At 35.3% G+C, this 17189-nt stretch overlaps 1 protein-coding gene across 2 annotated transcripts in view; it reads right to left on the minus strand.

Annotated features, from left to right (window-relative positions):
* The window catches only part of PRSS12 (serine protease 12), a 64907-nt gene that overhangs the window by 24311 nt on the left and 23407 nt on the right, over nt 1-17189 (minus strand). For both annotated transcript variants that reach the window (XM_082652738.1, XM_082652737.1), the window contains 4 exons: nt 11804-11982; nt 9909-10050; nt 6470-6666; nt 2176-2317 (listed from right to left, as the gene is read on the minus strand). In XM_082652738.1, the coding sequence (XP_082508864.1) occupies nt 2176-2317; nt 6470-6666; nt 9909-10050; nt 11804-11982 (660 nt within the window). The remainder of the gene's footprint in view (nt 1-2175; nt 2318-6469; nt 6667-9908; nt 10051-11803; nt 11983-17189) is intronic.

A 17189-nucleotide genomic window follows, 5' to 3' on the forward strand; every position in this document is an offset into this window, starting at 1 on the left:
CTACAAATAAATTGCTTTATTAAAGACTTTTATTAATTCGAAGTAACATGGGGAAAAAAAACCCTGTTCTAATCACATATCTATTTACAATTATATATATGTTCTTATATGAAATTCCATCTCTCCTTGGTGGAAAATTATAAAATGTTCAAGTGTATTTAGATTGATCAAATATCGAAACGATTTTCTTTTAAATACTATTTGATGGCAAATTGTAGCTTGTGCATTAGATGTCTATCCAATTTGTCACAGTTACATTAAATTACTGAATTATGTGTTAAGAGGTTTTATTTTAAAAACAGTTATGAAGTATGATCTTCCTTTAATGCTTTTCTTGATAATTGTTACAGAAATAGTATTGAAAATTGCTACAAACTTTGTTCACTTAATCTAGATTGTTCTTACCTAAATTCACCATTTGAGTTGAATGTAAAATGGACTAAATGATAAGTAAAAAGCAATGAAAAATTTAGAAAGAAATCAAAGTGAAAATGCATTGATGAATATTCTTACAAATTTTTTTCTCCTTAAACATGACTTAGACACACAATTCAAGGATCAAATTTGACCTTTTCTTTCATATTTTCCTTCATATTTCCAAAGGTAACACTAGGTTTCTTGGATCACCTCTACCAAAAAAATAAAAGTAAGCCAAAAAACCAGTCTCAAGCAGTATATACTTTAATGGCTGATTTTAGGTAAGGAAATTCACTGGGCATGTAATGTAAGAACAATAATGTATATATGTGTGTATATATATATATACATTTTTTTTTCAAATGGAGAACGAAATGTTAGAAATGTAGTGAGCAAAGGAAACTTAAATTGTTGACTGAATTCATCTAGGCATCTAATGTAGATGCTTCCTCCCTTCCTCTATTACCCCATATTTTGAAAGCTGAAAATATGTCACATACCACCAATTTTGAATACTGAAAATCTATATTACAAATAATGGACCCACTAACCATAGGACAACTGGAATTGCAACTAGGTCCAAAACTGAACCGTAAATTAAAGTAGTATCTGAGTAACCAAAAACAAACTCTGACTTAAAACTTCAGGGAAAAAAAAAAAAACACTTGAACTTTTATCAAAATAGAAATAATTTTAAAAATAAAAATGTATTCTGCATAGGAATAACCAGTTAAATTTATCAATATTTAGGATACACATAGATGTGTAATTAAGGATATATTTTAAAATCCAAACCACTATTAGTAATCCAATATAAGCAAGGCAAATTATGTACATTAGCTTAAATTTCATGAGCCTCTAAACTGTAACGTGTTCCATATATTTGCAACTCCAAAATCAATCAGCCCTTTCACAGTCATTTGCAGACATGCATAAAGTCTAAAAAATTTGAGTTGCCCAGCTGAGGTCTCACAAGGAGATAAACTGCCTTTCTAGTTCAGCTCTCAAACTGGAAATAAGTGTCCTTTCTCACCTCATTTAGTGCCACATTTTTCGTGCTATAACTCATGCCTGAATGAAGCCCATTTAACACACTTACATTCTCTGTAAGGCATATCACAGCATTCCTTCATTCAAGAATGTTAGACAGCACTTCAGCAAAATTCTTGGGGACCATTTTAAACAGGGAAATCATCAACAAAAAGGTACAGAAATGGAAAAAAAAAAAAAAAGCACTAGAAGACTGCAAAAAGGGCAGTTGTTTGCAAGCACGAGAGCTAAAACAAGAAGGCAGAACATGGCTTGGTTCAACCTCAGCTCTAGAAGCAATGGCTCAGTATTTTCTAACTTGATGTTCACAGTGACTTTAAAGAATATAACTACTGCAAATAACAAGAACCAGCTGTAATTTCAGTAACAGTAGAATCCCTTATAAGGCTACTGTGTTACGACATAAATCACAGAGAAAAGGTTAACACCTTTGGCTGACAGAAGCAGTAGAATGAATAGTCAAGAGTTATTAGACTATTTGTTACTAGATAAAAGCTACGTTTCTTAAGTAACAATGTATATTTCTTGTGAGAAAATAGAAAAATTTAAAGAGACTCTAATTCGTATTTCTTTATAATTCTGAATCAAATAAGCATGCTGCCAGTATTTTCAATTGAATCACAGAAGTTAATTTTAGGCAAGAACAAGGATAAAAAATCAGAAATTTTCATCAGATGAACATCCCAAATAGAGTTAGGTTTTCCTTACTTGTAGCCAAGCTGTCGACAGATCACAGTTGCATCCTTATCAGTCCACCCATCATCACAAATTGTTCCCCACTGGCCATTTATAAAAACCTCCACTCGTCCTTCTTTCTTATTTTCTCCATCCATCAGTCTGATTGGAAAACCTAAGTCACGATTCAAAAGTATTAGAAAAGCCAAAACAAGCAAACTGATACTAAAGCATGAGAGACTTTATGAAGTACTATTTGTTTGTAAAAGGAGCTAAAAATCAGCTGGGCAATGAGAGAGAGAGAGAGAGAGAGAGAGAGAGAGAGAGAGAGAGAGGAGAGATACCAATTTTTTAAAAAAACTATATCTACTTTGGCAATATCTTCTGTAGCCTTGAAGTCGGAGCGCTGATCCTGTCTAACTTTGTATTCCCAACACTTGGAGCGGTGCTTGGCATTACAGTGTATAGAGTACATGTAATAGCTGTTTCTTGAATAAATGAATATATATCACTGTAAAATCATGGATTATTTTATTACCACTAACTTCTAGTTAGTAAAAGACATTAACTTGGAGTTGTTTTTGTTCTACACCTACTCACTTATCCATGAACACACCTAGAAATTTATACTCCAAAGCTAGGATTTTTAGGAAGGATTTTCAGATATACCTTTGCATGCATGAGTAACTTGAATGATGGAAGAGAAAAAAAAAAGGCAAGCACAAGGACAATTTCTATCTCAGCCCTCCTATTTACTATGGATTCCAAAGGAAGGGCTTAAATCATAAAAATTATTAAGATGTAAAAGTTGAGAAACTGACCTCTAGCAAATTGGGATTTATCTAAATTATGCAAATAAAGTGGTTTATAGAGTCTTTCACACATCTCTATCAACACCAATAAATATGGTCTTGTTTAATCAAAAGCCCTCACTATGGCTTGCATACCGCCAGGGGTTGAATTGTGAAGTCATTAGAGGCGGCTCTAATCCAATTTGTGCACAGAAATATACAGAAGGAAGACAGAGTGAAGAGACATAGGATAAAATGGCCACCTGTAAGCCAAGGAGAGAGGTCTTGAACAGATCTTTCCCTCCCTGCCCTCAGAAGGAACCAACCTCTGTGGACAACCTCAGTTTTGGACTTCTGGATTCCAGAAGTGTGAGACAATAAATATCTGTTGTTTAAGCCACCCGTATGTGATACTTGATTACAGTAATATACATACTTTAGATTACCTAGTTACTAGAAGTGTCTCCAGCTTCCGAGCCCTTAAGATTGACTGATAAGGATTTAGGGAATACCATCAAACACAGTGAAATTAGCAGAACCAAGGAGGTGAAGTAAGCAGCTAATGAACAGAGTATCATTCTATATGTGTTTAAACCAACATATGTAATCACTAGACAACATTTGTTAACTGAAGGAAAATACTGTTGGCAAGATGGACACATCCTACTTTGATTCGTCTGATTCTTCTTTGTTGCCCCCAGAGTTGCTGGCTCTCTAATTTCTGTACCTGATCATACTTCGTGGAACAGGCATCACAGCAGAATCAACATAGCAAAGTCAAAATCAACAAATGTTTGTGAAGTGCCTACTCTATGCACTGCTTACATTAGCTGAAAATCTTGGTGTTTTAGGTGTGTCACAAAACACAGTGTATTTGAAACTTAACATTTCTTATTATTGTATCTGAAATTTGGGGATTCTCTGCAAGAGGAGCAAGGCCAAAAAGTGATTCTCAATGAAAAAATTTAAACAGATGAAATTCTTAAATTTTTCAATTTTTACATTTTTTAGATCTTTGGTACAAAATTAAGAAATCATATGTACATGGAATTAGACCTCCACATTCCACCCTAGTTGTTTTATGGGCAGCTTTTCACATACCATAAAAATAAAAATGATAAAGTGTTTTTAAAGCCTAAGTTGCATACTTTGTAAAAATAATAGTACAGTATTCTTAACCTAATTTTAGCCATCCATTTTATAAAATCATTGGATTTTCAATGCCTGAAGGGAAACTGAATGACAGAAGCCATTCTATCAATACCACCCTACCACTTAAGTTCTATCTGTTATGGCAATAATAATATACATGCTTTATTTCTAAAATCTTAAATAAATATAAAATGCTTGGGAAAACTAAACAGTCCTGTGGGTATACAGCATCTTTAATTATATACCTCAAACTCTGATCACAGTAGAATTTTCTTTATTTCAATTTTCCTGTAACACTGATTTAATATATTATCTTAAGAAAATAATATTTTTCCTAGAAAAAAGATAAAATCTAGCATAATTAAATTAAAAGTCAAACTTTATTTGAGTAAGAGACACTCTCACTGTGAAAGAAATCTCTGCTAAGATTTAATACTCTAAACTTTAGAATTAAAGCAGTATTAAAATGAGAAATCTACATATTGACCATCCCACAAATTTCCCCCAATTCACATAGGCATTAACTGCATTCTTACTAAAATTACTTTTACTGACCTAGAATATTGCTTTTGAGCATTCCATCTACCACACACCTAGTGTCTATTGAACTACTACTAATTTTGAGAAAAGTTTCATTCACATTTAAAGTTAAGGTCCACAAGTTACCCTTCAAATAGTTGAAAACTGTAATAGTCTAACAGCTCTTATCACAGTGCCAAGGAAGTAAAAAAATCTCAATTGTTTTTAAAATGCTGTTGTTTATACCACTATTCCATGATCTCCTCTTTTTGTTATGCAGTCCTTTTCGATAAGTGGGAAAGTAATGATCTCTTTGGATGAATAAATGGTAATCTGATTCTATTCCAAAAGGATAATTTGGCTCAGATATAATATCCTTTGAACAAATGAATGGTTAATAGATATATTACCAAAATTAGGACCAAAGAATTCATAATAATGATCCCATATTTTATTAACAATTATCACCCTCGGAAAATTAAAGATTTTTAGGGGAACTGAAAGGATTAGATGTCCTAACTGTATGTGTTTCATCACCTGGAACACTGATGGAATGTGCCTGAACATATCACTCCATGATCCAAATACCCGCTCTCTGGGGCTAAGAGGATCCAGTTCTAGCAAATAGGCTCTATCTCCCCCAACCACATGCAGTGATTCATCACATAATCCTGGGAGGATCATAAATCCTTTATAAGAAGAAAGGAGCAAGGGAAGAGAACAAACAAAAAGAAACAAAATTGAAAATATGACCCATAAGGGATGGGGTAAAAGGCTGTATTTCTACCTGGTGTAATGCTAGATTAGTGCAGTGAGTCACTATGATCTCACAGGATAGAGTACAATGAGGAATCAACCACGTACCTTGACAAACTTAAGTACACAAAACAGTTAATACTGTGGGATTCAACACGTTCCATTATTTTATAAGGTGAAGATTCCAGCTTCACAGTCTCAAAACAGGAGGATACAAAAAGGGCTGATTCAAGCCTGAGGTGAAACTTAAGAACCACCTGTGGTTATTTTAACATCTATGCACCAAAAAATACATGTATAGATACAAATAGAGCTATGGTAGAGTCCTGGCATATCTTTTAAATATGTCCCTCTATATTTTTCATTCGTATTTATTCTGCTCTCCTTGTTGGATGTTAAGTCTGTCAAGGATATATAGTTATTTGCTCTCTGCTCACAAAAGGACCTTCATCTACAAATATTTAAGACTGTTAGATGAGCTAGGTACCTTTTATCCGACCGTAAGTCTGAAGAAATTTGGAACTAGGGAGTAATAAAGGACACTAATGGATTTTTAGTAACAGGGTATCTTAGGAAGAGAGGTGGGCTATTTACTCCAATGAATCCACCTATGAGCCCAGTGAGAAACTTGAAAGATCTCGGTTAGGACAGAGCAAAGGCTGGTTGGTAACCAATGATCGACAAGGCCTCAGGACTAAAGAAGAAATGAATCATGGAGGGTGGGAAAGAGACCTATTGTTTTGTTCTGATTTATTTTTAATCCTGTTTCAAATAGTTCATTAGAATTCAAGGTAAATGAGAAGCAGAATAGGTGACTAATCAGTTGTGGAATGGACATCGTGACTTCTTTAATCCATCTTTCAGATACATGAGAAATTTAGGCTTACAGGTAAAGAAAAATTAGGAGCAGAAATTTATAACATTGGTGGAAAGACTCAAAAGACTATTTTTCTCTGAATGCAAATTACTAAAACTTAGAGCATTTGGGGAAACAGACAAAAAAAAAGAAAAATAGACAAAGATGAGAAATGCTTCACATTCCAGACCAGTGGATAGAGGTGTAGTGGCTACTGAAATACGGATACTCAAGAGCTGTGGCAGGACCTCACCCAGAGACAGTCTGTGTCCATCCCTGCCAGGGTAGCAGGAGACAGCAACATCTTCCCGATGGCTGCAGTCATGCCTTTCCCAGGGTCTCCGAGAACACTGAAGGAAACTGGTTTCCTTTCCTGAGCAGTTGACATCATCCAACCATATGGGCCCTGTGCTTTCTTCAAAGTGGTTTGCAGAGGCTTGTTTGCCATATCTGTGGCAATAAAATAAACAGTGTGCATAGAACTTTTGTCTCTTGTTTCAAGGAACCATAAAACATAAAACAAACAACCTAATTAAGTGGCATGACTTCAGAGGGTACGTATTTGTTCTTTCTCCTATCTTGAGAACTCAGTTCTCAGAGCAGTAAAAAATCTGCTAAATCTCCATCACATATTTTGATCATCTTAACAATGTTGGTTAACTAATCCACTAGTTAACCAACAATGTTTGCTTAACTAGTGGCTAATTAATCCTTTTTTCCCAACCATTCTTGTGTTTTGTCTACAATTTAACCCACCAACCACAGAGAATGCAGACAGAGATAAACCTCAAATTCCTGACCATGGAAATAACACAGTGGACCAGAAAGTAAGAATGTGTGTCTTATATCAGCCTCTGAAGAGCCATCAAAGCTCATTTGATTTCATTAGCTTCTCTAGGCCTCTTTGGTATCCTCTCTTCCAAAATAAAAAGTGTGTATTAGTTCAGTGATTTCTCAAGCACCATTTCCAAACCATGATGAAACTTGGATTTCAGCCCATCAAAATCAGATTAATGACAATGTTCTTAGCTTTTCATAAGGTTACATAAATCTGATTTTTAAGATGTTTATAAATATATTTGTGTTTCAATTGACTTTATTTGTAACACTGCACTACAAAAAATCCTAAATGTATTAATAGAAATAGGAAAGATCTGCAAAATTAAAAATTGGTAACTAAGTCAGTCTCTACCTTCATTCATCCTCCCCTCAATTTTGTTTTCTTTTGTTCTGTAGAATACAAACAAATCTCCAGAAATTCCTGGGCTAAAAGATATTTGAAGTGTCTTTCAGTTCTCGGTCTATATAATTAAACTTTTACTCATAAATTTTATGTCAGTCACTTCCACCACTGAATGTTTTTATTATTTCTGTACTAAGAATATGAAGAGATCTTTATGTTTGAAAGATGAATTATCCTAATTGTTTCCCCATGAATTTTCCTAATTGTTTTACCATGCACTTATTTATTAAATTTATTTAACAAGATAAACATTTCAATAAATTAAAACAATGCAATTTTGAATGAGTAATTCTAAGACTTCTATTGTGCTGACTAATCAAGTCTTAGGTAGAAAAGTAATTATCCCTAATCCCATATTGCTATCACTTTCAACTTATACCATGTTTCCACAAAATGCATCAATGTGATTACCATCGGTCCATATCAACTATATAACAGACAGCAGGAGGTCACTTTACTTTAGGATTTCATTTGTATGAAGAAACCCAGAGTTCACCCTTTCTCATTCCAAAAGACTATTTTCTTTCAGAAACTCCTCCATAAACTAAAATGTAAATGCAGCACATGCTTATTCTACCTTCTAACACATTTAGAACTTTTAACAAATATTGAGAACATTTTTAAAACCATTAAGTTCTGATACTCTGTATATGCAAGAAAAACTGAATGTATTTGTGAAACAAAATAAATAAAATATGGAAAAAAATCAGTCACTCAATTGTTTTAATTAATAAGGAAAAATATGAAAATAGTAAATAATAGTATTTTTGAATCTTTCTAAGTTTGTGACAACAGGATACAGTTCTCAGACTAACAGAGGTTTGCTCAGATGAAATGATATTTTTGAGTAATTCTTATTAATTAAACAACAATATTTATTTGGCTGGCATGCCATACCCCTTGACCTGACAATTATATAATAATAACTGCACTGCCCATGAAAATTCAAAATATTAGTCAATAACATGCATCTATATCTTCAAGATGTCATTATTTATAACAGGAAAAATTAAACTAATCTAAATATTAAGTAAATTATAGTATGAACATTCAATAGTTATTATGTTATTAAAAATTATGACTGTATAATAATATAAAAGTAAAAAACATGAATAGAAAAATTACATATCTACTACTAGAGCTGTTATAAAGTTATACACACAAGTTATAATAATGATGGTGTAAGAATGGAAAAATGAGGGGTATTTTTTTTTTAAGGGGTAGATTTTTATTTTCTTTATTTTCCAAACTTTCTCTAAAATTTTATATTACTTTTACAAACTTAAAAATATAAGTTTAAACATGGTCATACCTAGCTTGAATGAAAACATATTTTTAAGGTTTAATAAATATTTTCAATTAGCTCTATCTCAAGCTGAAATGAAATAATTTTGCTCATTTTTTCAAGCATGAGACAATTACTTCAAGCATGACACAGAAATATGGAAAACAAGAAAGAATGGGCATTCATGGGTTTCATTCAGATATTAGCTCAAAGGCATCATTTGCAGTTACTTCAACCAACTTAAGTCTTTACTCTGGAATGCATTATGTGTGTGACATGAAATGTATCGCCCAAAGTGTGATACTCAGTTTTTAAGAGAGTGAGGTCAAGGGTGAGTTCTAAAGGTCATCTCATGACAAGAAAGCTGTTTTTCTCAAATAAAAGTGATAATTATCATCACATTCTGAGAAAGGAAATAATGTAATACCAAAGCATTTGACACTGGACTTCTCTGCAATTTTAGATACAGTGATGTCAGTACTAACAACGTCCAATAGTAGTGAAGCATCAGAATAAAACTGAGCATTCAAAGCATACAGTCTTACTTGAAAAGACACAATGAGACCTAAAAGTCATCCATGGCTCCATTATTCAAGAAGAGGGGTGGGACTTCCCTGGTGGCGCAGTGGTTAAGAATCCACCTGCCAGTACAGGGGACACGGGTTTGAGTCCTGGTCCGGGAAGATTCCACATGCCGTGGAGCAACTAAGCCTGCGAGCCACAACTACTGAAGCCTGTGTGCCTAGAGCCTGTGCTCTGCAACAAGAGAAGCCACAGCAGTGAGAAGCCCGTGCCCCGCAACAAAGAGTAGCCCCCGTTCGCTGCAACTAGAGAAAAGCCCACATGCAGCAAGGAAGACCCAATGCAGTCAAATAAATAAATAAATTTATAACAAAAAGAAGAGGGGTGGTGGCAGGAAAGGCAAATGAGATAAACAGCAAGATATGGTTATTCATCATCAAAGAAAATGTTATTGGTTTTTTTGTTGTTGAATTTCCATATAGAGAAGGTAGATAAGGTAGGTAGGAAGGTAGGTAGAATAGATAGGTAGATAATGATTGTGAACATATATTTTTAGTATTATAGAAATTACAAGTAAGGATTACAAAATGAGACTCTTAAAAATATAACGGCATTTAGCTGCCGCCTGTCAATGGATCTTACTTAAATCCCAGCTGTCGGCAAACCACGTATGTATTCAGCTCAGTCCAGCCGTCATCACAGACAGTGCCCCACTGTCCCCTGTAATACACCTCTAGGCGACCCTCATGGTTGCCCTTACCACCTGCAAGTCTGATGACCCCATCTGTGACAAGAAGGAGACATAGAGACTAATCAAATAATTATCAAAAAAGGTAGAACAACATTTTAATTGCACAAGAAATATCACCCTACTCAGATCTCTCTCTAGGCCTTTCGTTAAACTTCCATTAGAACTGTGCTCAATGACCTGAGGTCACTGGATTGTTTCTGGAGTAAAAGCCATAACACATATCTGTCCTAACAAAATAGTCTTTCCTTTTTATTTGTACTCCTATTTCTAAGTAGAAAAACGTATTCTGATATAACTCCAAAGTAGTTATTTAGATTTTTCCAGATTAAATCATATTTGGGAAATTTCCTACGGCTTCAATCTCCTTAAGTATGAGCAGTATTAGTCATTTAAATTTAAAAGTTAAAAAAAATAGTAACTTGGAAATAGTTCAAAAATTTAACTGTGAATGAAAAAATATTGTAATATGGAGACAGAAAAAGCTATTCTGGTTAAAGAGTGATCTATCATATCAAGGCATTTATTATTCCTTAGGCATTCGTAAGTTACAAAACTGGGGTTCATGTTTTCCCTTTGTTCTTTTATCAATAATACAAATCTGAATTTGAACCTTGTGAATTCAATGAATAATTAATTCCCAGAGAATTCCATAAAAAGCTTCTAAGCAGATACACAATACATTTATTCCCAAAAAAGTATATTAAAAAGCTATTTCCATCCAAAATAATCCAAACACCACCCCCACCAAATGAAACATAAATAATCTTGGGTAAAAGTCATACTTCTCATGACTTTCTGGGATCTTTTAAAGTAAATGAAGGTCTCCTAGCAACAGAATCACTTACAAATGTAAAACTTCACCGTCTGCAAGGCACTGTTTCACCTATTATCTCATCTGACCATCTCAGAAACATTACAAGACTATCCTCATTTGAAAGAGGAAAAAATGGAGGGTCAAGAGAATGAAGTGCTCTGGCTTACAATCTGGTGTAAATTTTATATTTCTATTGTGTATAAATGTGTTATTCTAATAAAAACAACAGTGTGTATAGAACTATGTAAATAAAAAAGTAGAACTTCAGCATTTCACAGTCCCTAAGAAGTGTTTCATTTGATTTTTTTAAAGAAAGATTAAAGCCCCCAATTTTTTTCTTCAAGCTCTTTTTACTATAGAAACAACAGATTTGTGATGACCCAACTTCTCTTGCCTCTCCATTTCCCTCTTCTTCCCCCCAAACATATAAGTACATACACATACACTCATTTGCACTCAGAAATGTCCTTCTTGTAACAGAAGACATATCTTGACAAGCATGCTGTGATTTGGAATAGTTTGAACATTGAGCACAGCAAAGGTAACTTGGTTCTTTAATAGTGTGCTTTAATCAACAATCCCATCAATATGGTTTTACCAGCTACAAACATATTCCTAGAATCCAGATAGGTTAATGTATGAATGGACTAAATATAGAATTATAATACCTAACACATGAAATTTATCAATGCACACTGATTTTGACTACTGGGTACTATATATTGCAACAAGATCATATTTTCCCACCTAGCTTTATAGGACTGTATAACTTGCAACTGAAAAATTCAGAAATATCTATGAATGAGATAGCATTTTAATATATCATTTGTATTACCTTTTTTTTAAGTTTTATTTGGGGGCTTTATTTGTAAGCTCATTTAGTAATATCAGCTAAATTGAGGAGAAGGGAAGGTAAGCCCAAATGGTGCTGGGGGCAAGAGTTGGTTAAGATTAATGGGGTGAAGCTCTTACCTGTTAGAGGGGTACAGGACACTCCAGCATCTTCTTTATGGCCACAATTATGCTCTCCCCAGGAACTCTTTGGACACTGCTCAATAGAAAGCTCGTTCCCAGTGCAGCGTACTTCATCCAACATCACTGGGCCAGATCCTTCCCCAAAATATGCCTGATTCCATGCTTTGGCAATGCCGCTGAACAAACATAAGAACATAAGTCAGACCAAAGGTTGGTCTGAATATAAAAAAGATCTGTTAAAGAAAATTTCAATGGGTATAATTCACTGAGCCAAGATTAGGTGCTATAAGAAAACCAGGGACCAATATGAGAGAATATAAAATTTGATCCCAAACTCATAACAGAAACAAAAAATAAACTCCAGATGGTTTAAAGACCTAAAGGGAAGGGAAGGGGAGGGAAGGAAAGGAAAGGGGAAGGGAGGGAAGGGGAGGGAAAGAAAGCGGAAGGGAGGGAAGGAGGAAGGAAGGAAGATGGCTAAAAAGTAATATAATGAAATAAGAAGAACATAGTTATTATAACCTTGGTAATAAGAGAATTTCCTGAGCAAGATAAAAAATAAAAAACCCAGAAGTCAGAAACAAAGACTAAAAAAGTTAAATTTAATCACATATAAATTTGAACTACTGTATAGCAAAATACACCATAATCAGTCAAAAGGCAGACAAGCTGGAGGATATATTTGTAAAATGTAACCACAATCAAAGAAAAAAAACACTCCTAGAAATAAATAATAACTTATTATTATCATAATGAAAGACAAAATGACCAACATAAAAAAACAGGGCAAAGGAGAGGAACAGGCTATTTACAGAAGAAGAAATACCCATGGCCACTGACCATATGGTAAGATGCTCAACCTTACAATGGTCAAATTAAAACAATAAGAATGCATTCTTACATATCCTTAATATCATTTTCATTAAATATTTAGGCTAAAAGTTTACAAACTAAAGCCTTTTTATTCTCACGAAAAAAATAACAAACCAAGCCTAAAATATTTGTTAGTTGGGAGTGACTTGAGATGGGCTGGACAGAGTAACTGAAATATATTGTATTTCAAATATGTTAAAGATTATGTGATAGAGGTCCTAGGAAAAAAAAAAGGCCTGATTAACTGCCTCTGAACTGTGTCCCTTCCTTAAGGGAGGACACAGGATGGGAGAGCAGAAGTCCCAAACAGTGACTCTGGGGAAAGTCATCTATGTTATAATGCAGTCTTTTTTTTTTTTTAATATTTGGCTGCATTGGGTCTTCCTTGCTGCACGTGGGCTTTTCTCTACTTGCAGTGAGAGGGGGCTATTCCGCTGCAGTGTGCGGGCTTCTCACTGCGGTGGCTTCTCGTTGCGGAGCATGGGCTCTAGGCGTGCAGGCTTCAGTAGTTGCGGCACGCAGGCTCCGTAGTTCTGGCTTGCGGGCTCTAGAGCGCAGGCTCAGTAGTTGTGGTGCATGGGCTTAGTTGCTCCGCAGCATGTGGGTTCTTCCCGAACCAGGGCTCGAACCCGTGTCCCCTGCATTGGCAGGTGGATTCTTAACCACTGTGCCACCAGGGAAGTCCTATAATGCAGTCTTAAAACACCATTTGGGTGTTTTATTTTCTTCCTTATATATTTCCATATTTTCCATTATTTTAATGATCACAGAAATGTTTAATTAAAATAAACTAATCAGAAAAACTAATATAATAAATTCAAGAACCAAAAAAGAAACTGACTAGGAAACTATGATGTAAAACAAAGTAGGTTTCCTAGCTAATTTTTGAGTCTATTAAAATTAAGATTATAATATTTATCAATACACACATTCCTTCAGCCAGGCACTAGTATTTCCTGGTGCCCTGGACAGTGCTGGCTCTCAGGGGAATACCAAAGAAATTGATGACTCTGCCCTTCAAGAGACCGTGCAATACTAGGGAAACAACATAAAACTCATGGGTTGGGGGCTTCCCTGGTGGTGCAGTGGTTGAGAACCTGCCTGCCAATGCAGGGGACACGGGTTCGTGCCCCAGTCCGGGAAGATCCCACATGCCGCGGGGCAACTAGGCCCGTGAGCCACAACTACTGAGCCTGCGCATCTGGAGCCTGTGCTCCACAACAAGAGAGGCCGTGACAATGAGAGGCCCGCGCACCACGATGAAGAGTGGCCCCCGCTCGCTGCAACTAGAGAAAGCCCTCGCACGGAAACAAAGACCCAACACAGCCAAAAATAAATAAATAAAATCAAAAAAAAACACAAAAAAAACTCCTGGGTTGTTAAAGGCAAATAAGTGTTATGTGAATTCGATAAAGCTGTGTATTCTCTGTCCTTCCTTTATGGAAAGTATGTCCATACCAGCCCCGGCAGTTCATTTGTAGTAATAGTCCCAGTGTTACCTACTCTCTTACCCTCTGACCGCAGAATAAATTTGTGGGGTTCTCTGATATAATACACAGAGTTATTAGGTTATTTTCTGTAAAGCTGTTTGACCTACATAGCAGCAATCCCCAATAAACACTGAATTGATTCTATGTCTGATCATTACCCAAAACATTCCTAAACCTACTTAGCTAATCTGACTGTATTCATATAAAGTTTGTTTGTTTTCCATAGAAAAAAAGCAGCAAATAAATAGTACCATCTGACTAACTCAATCCCCAGGCTTAGCCACTACTTTGAATAGACACAGAATAGAGTCAGGCAATTCTATCGTGCCAGATAATTACTTGTTAGGTTATAAAAGATTGGTCCTCTGACTGCAAATATCAGTTTGTGGCACTTGTAACATATGGATGAAAAAAAGCTCATTTTTAATGATCAAAGAGCCTATATTTCTCCCTGGAAAACAACCCCCTCCGTCTCCAGTTATGATATTTGAAGTACGCTGAATGATTACAGCATGCCAGACACTGGTCTAACAGCTCTATATGTATTAACTCTTTGAATCCTCCCTACAGCCCCATGATGTTATTATCCCTAATTTACAAATGAGGAAACTGAGGTCCAGAAGTTAATAATTAGCCCAGCATTACACCACCGTGAGATGGTAAGGCTTGTCTGGCTACAGAGCAGACCCTGAAACACTTGGCTCTCTTGCAGTCTGCTGGGGCATTTTCAGTGAGACGGCTATGGCATCGCAAATACAGTCTGTCTACAATGTGTTCAGCATTGTTTCTTCCTACAATTAACTTTTCTCTCTTGACTTACCTATTTCTTTCAGCCCTATATTCATAGGTATTCTTATTAACACCTGTCTATTTTGCAAACAGTGTAACATGAAAGAAAAGAAATCCTACACTGGAAGCCATAAATCTCAAGATTCTGTCCCTCACTCACAGTATGATTCAGGGGATTTGAGTAATCTCAGAGGGCCTAACTTTCTTATCTTGTTACATAAGGCCTCTTTCCTGCTCAATAATTCCACATACCAGTAATGTTTATAAAGTATTTTAGAAATTAATAAACAGTAAAATAAGAGAACAAAGAAAGAAACTTTTTTTTTTTTTCTTTTGGCGGTACGCGGGGCTCTCACTGCTGTGGCCTCTCCCGTCGCGGAGCACGGGCTCTGGACATGCAGGCTCAGCGGCCATGGCTCACGGGCCCAGCCGCTCCGCGGCATGTGGGATCTTCCTGGACCGGGGCACGAACCCATGTCCCCTGCATCGGCAGGCGGACTCTCAACCACTGAGCCACCAGGGAAGCCCCAAAGAAACATTTTTAATTGTACCAGAAGAATTTTTATTCTGACCACTCAGTAGTATGGTTCTATATGATAATTTTATAGCAAAAAAAAAACCTAAGAAGAAAAAGTGTTCAAAAATTTTAAATTCTTATGTAAATTATGGCATATCCACACATAAAATATGATGTCACAGTTCTACACTACGCTTTTAAGAGTTCTAAAAGACATAGGAAATGCTTCAATGTTAAGTGCACAAAAGGAACTCCAATTAAAATGTCTCTACCTGAAACTTCGCTGTGTACATATGCATTCTCAAGTTCAATTTTCTAACATCAGGCTGCCTCCTTTCCTGCTCATCTTTCTCTGAGTTCTAGGCTAATCAAATTTCAGTATCATAAGTACAGTAATTCCTTTTGAGTTTTAGGAAGCTTGCCAGCTACCAAAATCTACAGACACCATTAAAAGATGCGGGTCAACAAAGACAGCATCTCACAAAGAAATTGTAACTAGCACTCCAGAGAGGCATGGTGTAGTTTCCCTTTGGGAATTCGACAAGGCAAGTATGACTGAGATGAAATTTGCTTAAGAACAAATCATAAATGGAGATAAGCTATGATTATGCTGTCTGCTATCAACCTTGTAACGTTAAAAATTACTTCATCTGAAAGTACTGTGCCTTTAAGTGAGCAAAACAAATTCTAGGGGAAGAGCAGTTGCAGAATATTGCTTTGTTGCAAGCGTATGAGAGAAGTATAAAATCAAGGGAAAGAAAAGCAAACGAACAATGTCAGCTCAGAACCTGGAGTACTTATAATAAAAACAAATCTCCACCAAGCTGGATTGTTGGTGATTACATAGGCTTGTGGAGGATCTTTGCTGCCTTGAATATTTGAAGATATTTTTCCTTTTAATCATTTTTCTGAACACAAATCTTCTCATACAAAAGATAGCAGTGAGCCAATGCCTGAGAAAGATGTAAACACTTTACTCAACCCACGCATGTGTTCAACATTAATATAGTCTTCCTTGTGATTCTATCTGTACATTCTTTCCATGTAGTAGACTCCTGTTTGCAACATGGTCTTTGTTTAAACAACAGTTTATATGAGTGAAAAAAGAAAATTTGGCTCTCAAGAAAGAACTCTATGTTAAAACATGAATTTTTAGAATAACTATAAATGTAACTAAAATTTAGTGTCATTTAAATTTTCTACACATTTTTCTAAGCAACAAAAGCTTGCCTTTTCCTACAGAAATATATAAATAATAATAAATCCCTTATACCTTAAATTTAGAGTAATCTATACTACAACTTGTAATGTTAAATATTACATTACTATACCCTTAAAATTCTTGTATTTTTGGCAAAGACATTGATTTCTTAGTAACTAACATGAAAATCAATTAGCATACCACTGATACCATAATTGGTAACACAGTAAATACACATATATCCACATTAGAGTCTTTTAAAAATATGAAATGCATAGATACAGCTAACTAAATAGAAGTTCTAGATAGAGGAATGGTGTTTGATGATCTCCTACCAAATGTCCAGCTTACTTTGAAATGTTTAATAACATTTTTCTTTGAATGTTTAATAACATCTTTCAGCTATAAGTCCCCAATTATAGTCAATGTATACTGTATACCTACTATGTGTGCTAACTGCTTTAAAACCACTAAACTCTACATCAGGAAATGTGTTATAGATGAGGAAACTGC

The sequence above is a fragment of the Grampus griseus genome, assembly GCF_964374135.1.
Source record: "Grampus griseus genome assembly, chromosome: 4".
NCBI classification, from domain to species: domain Eukaryota; kingdom Metazoa; phylum Chordata; class Mammalia; order Artiodactyla; family Delphinidae; genus Grampus; species Grampus griseus.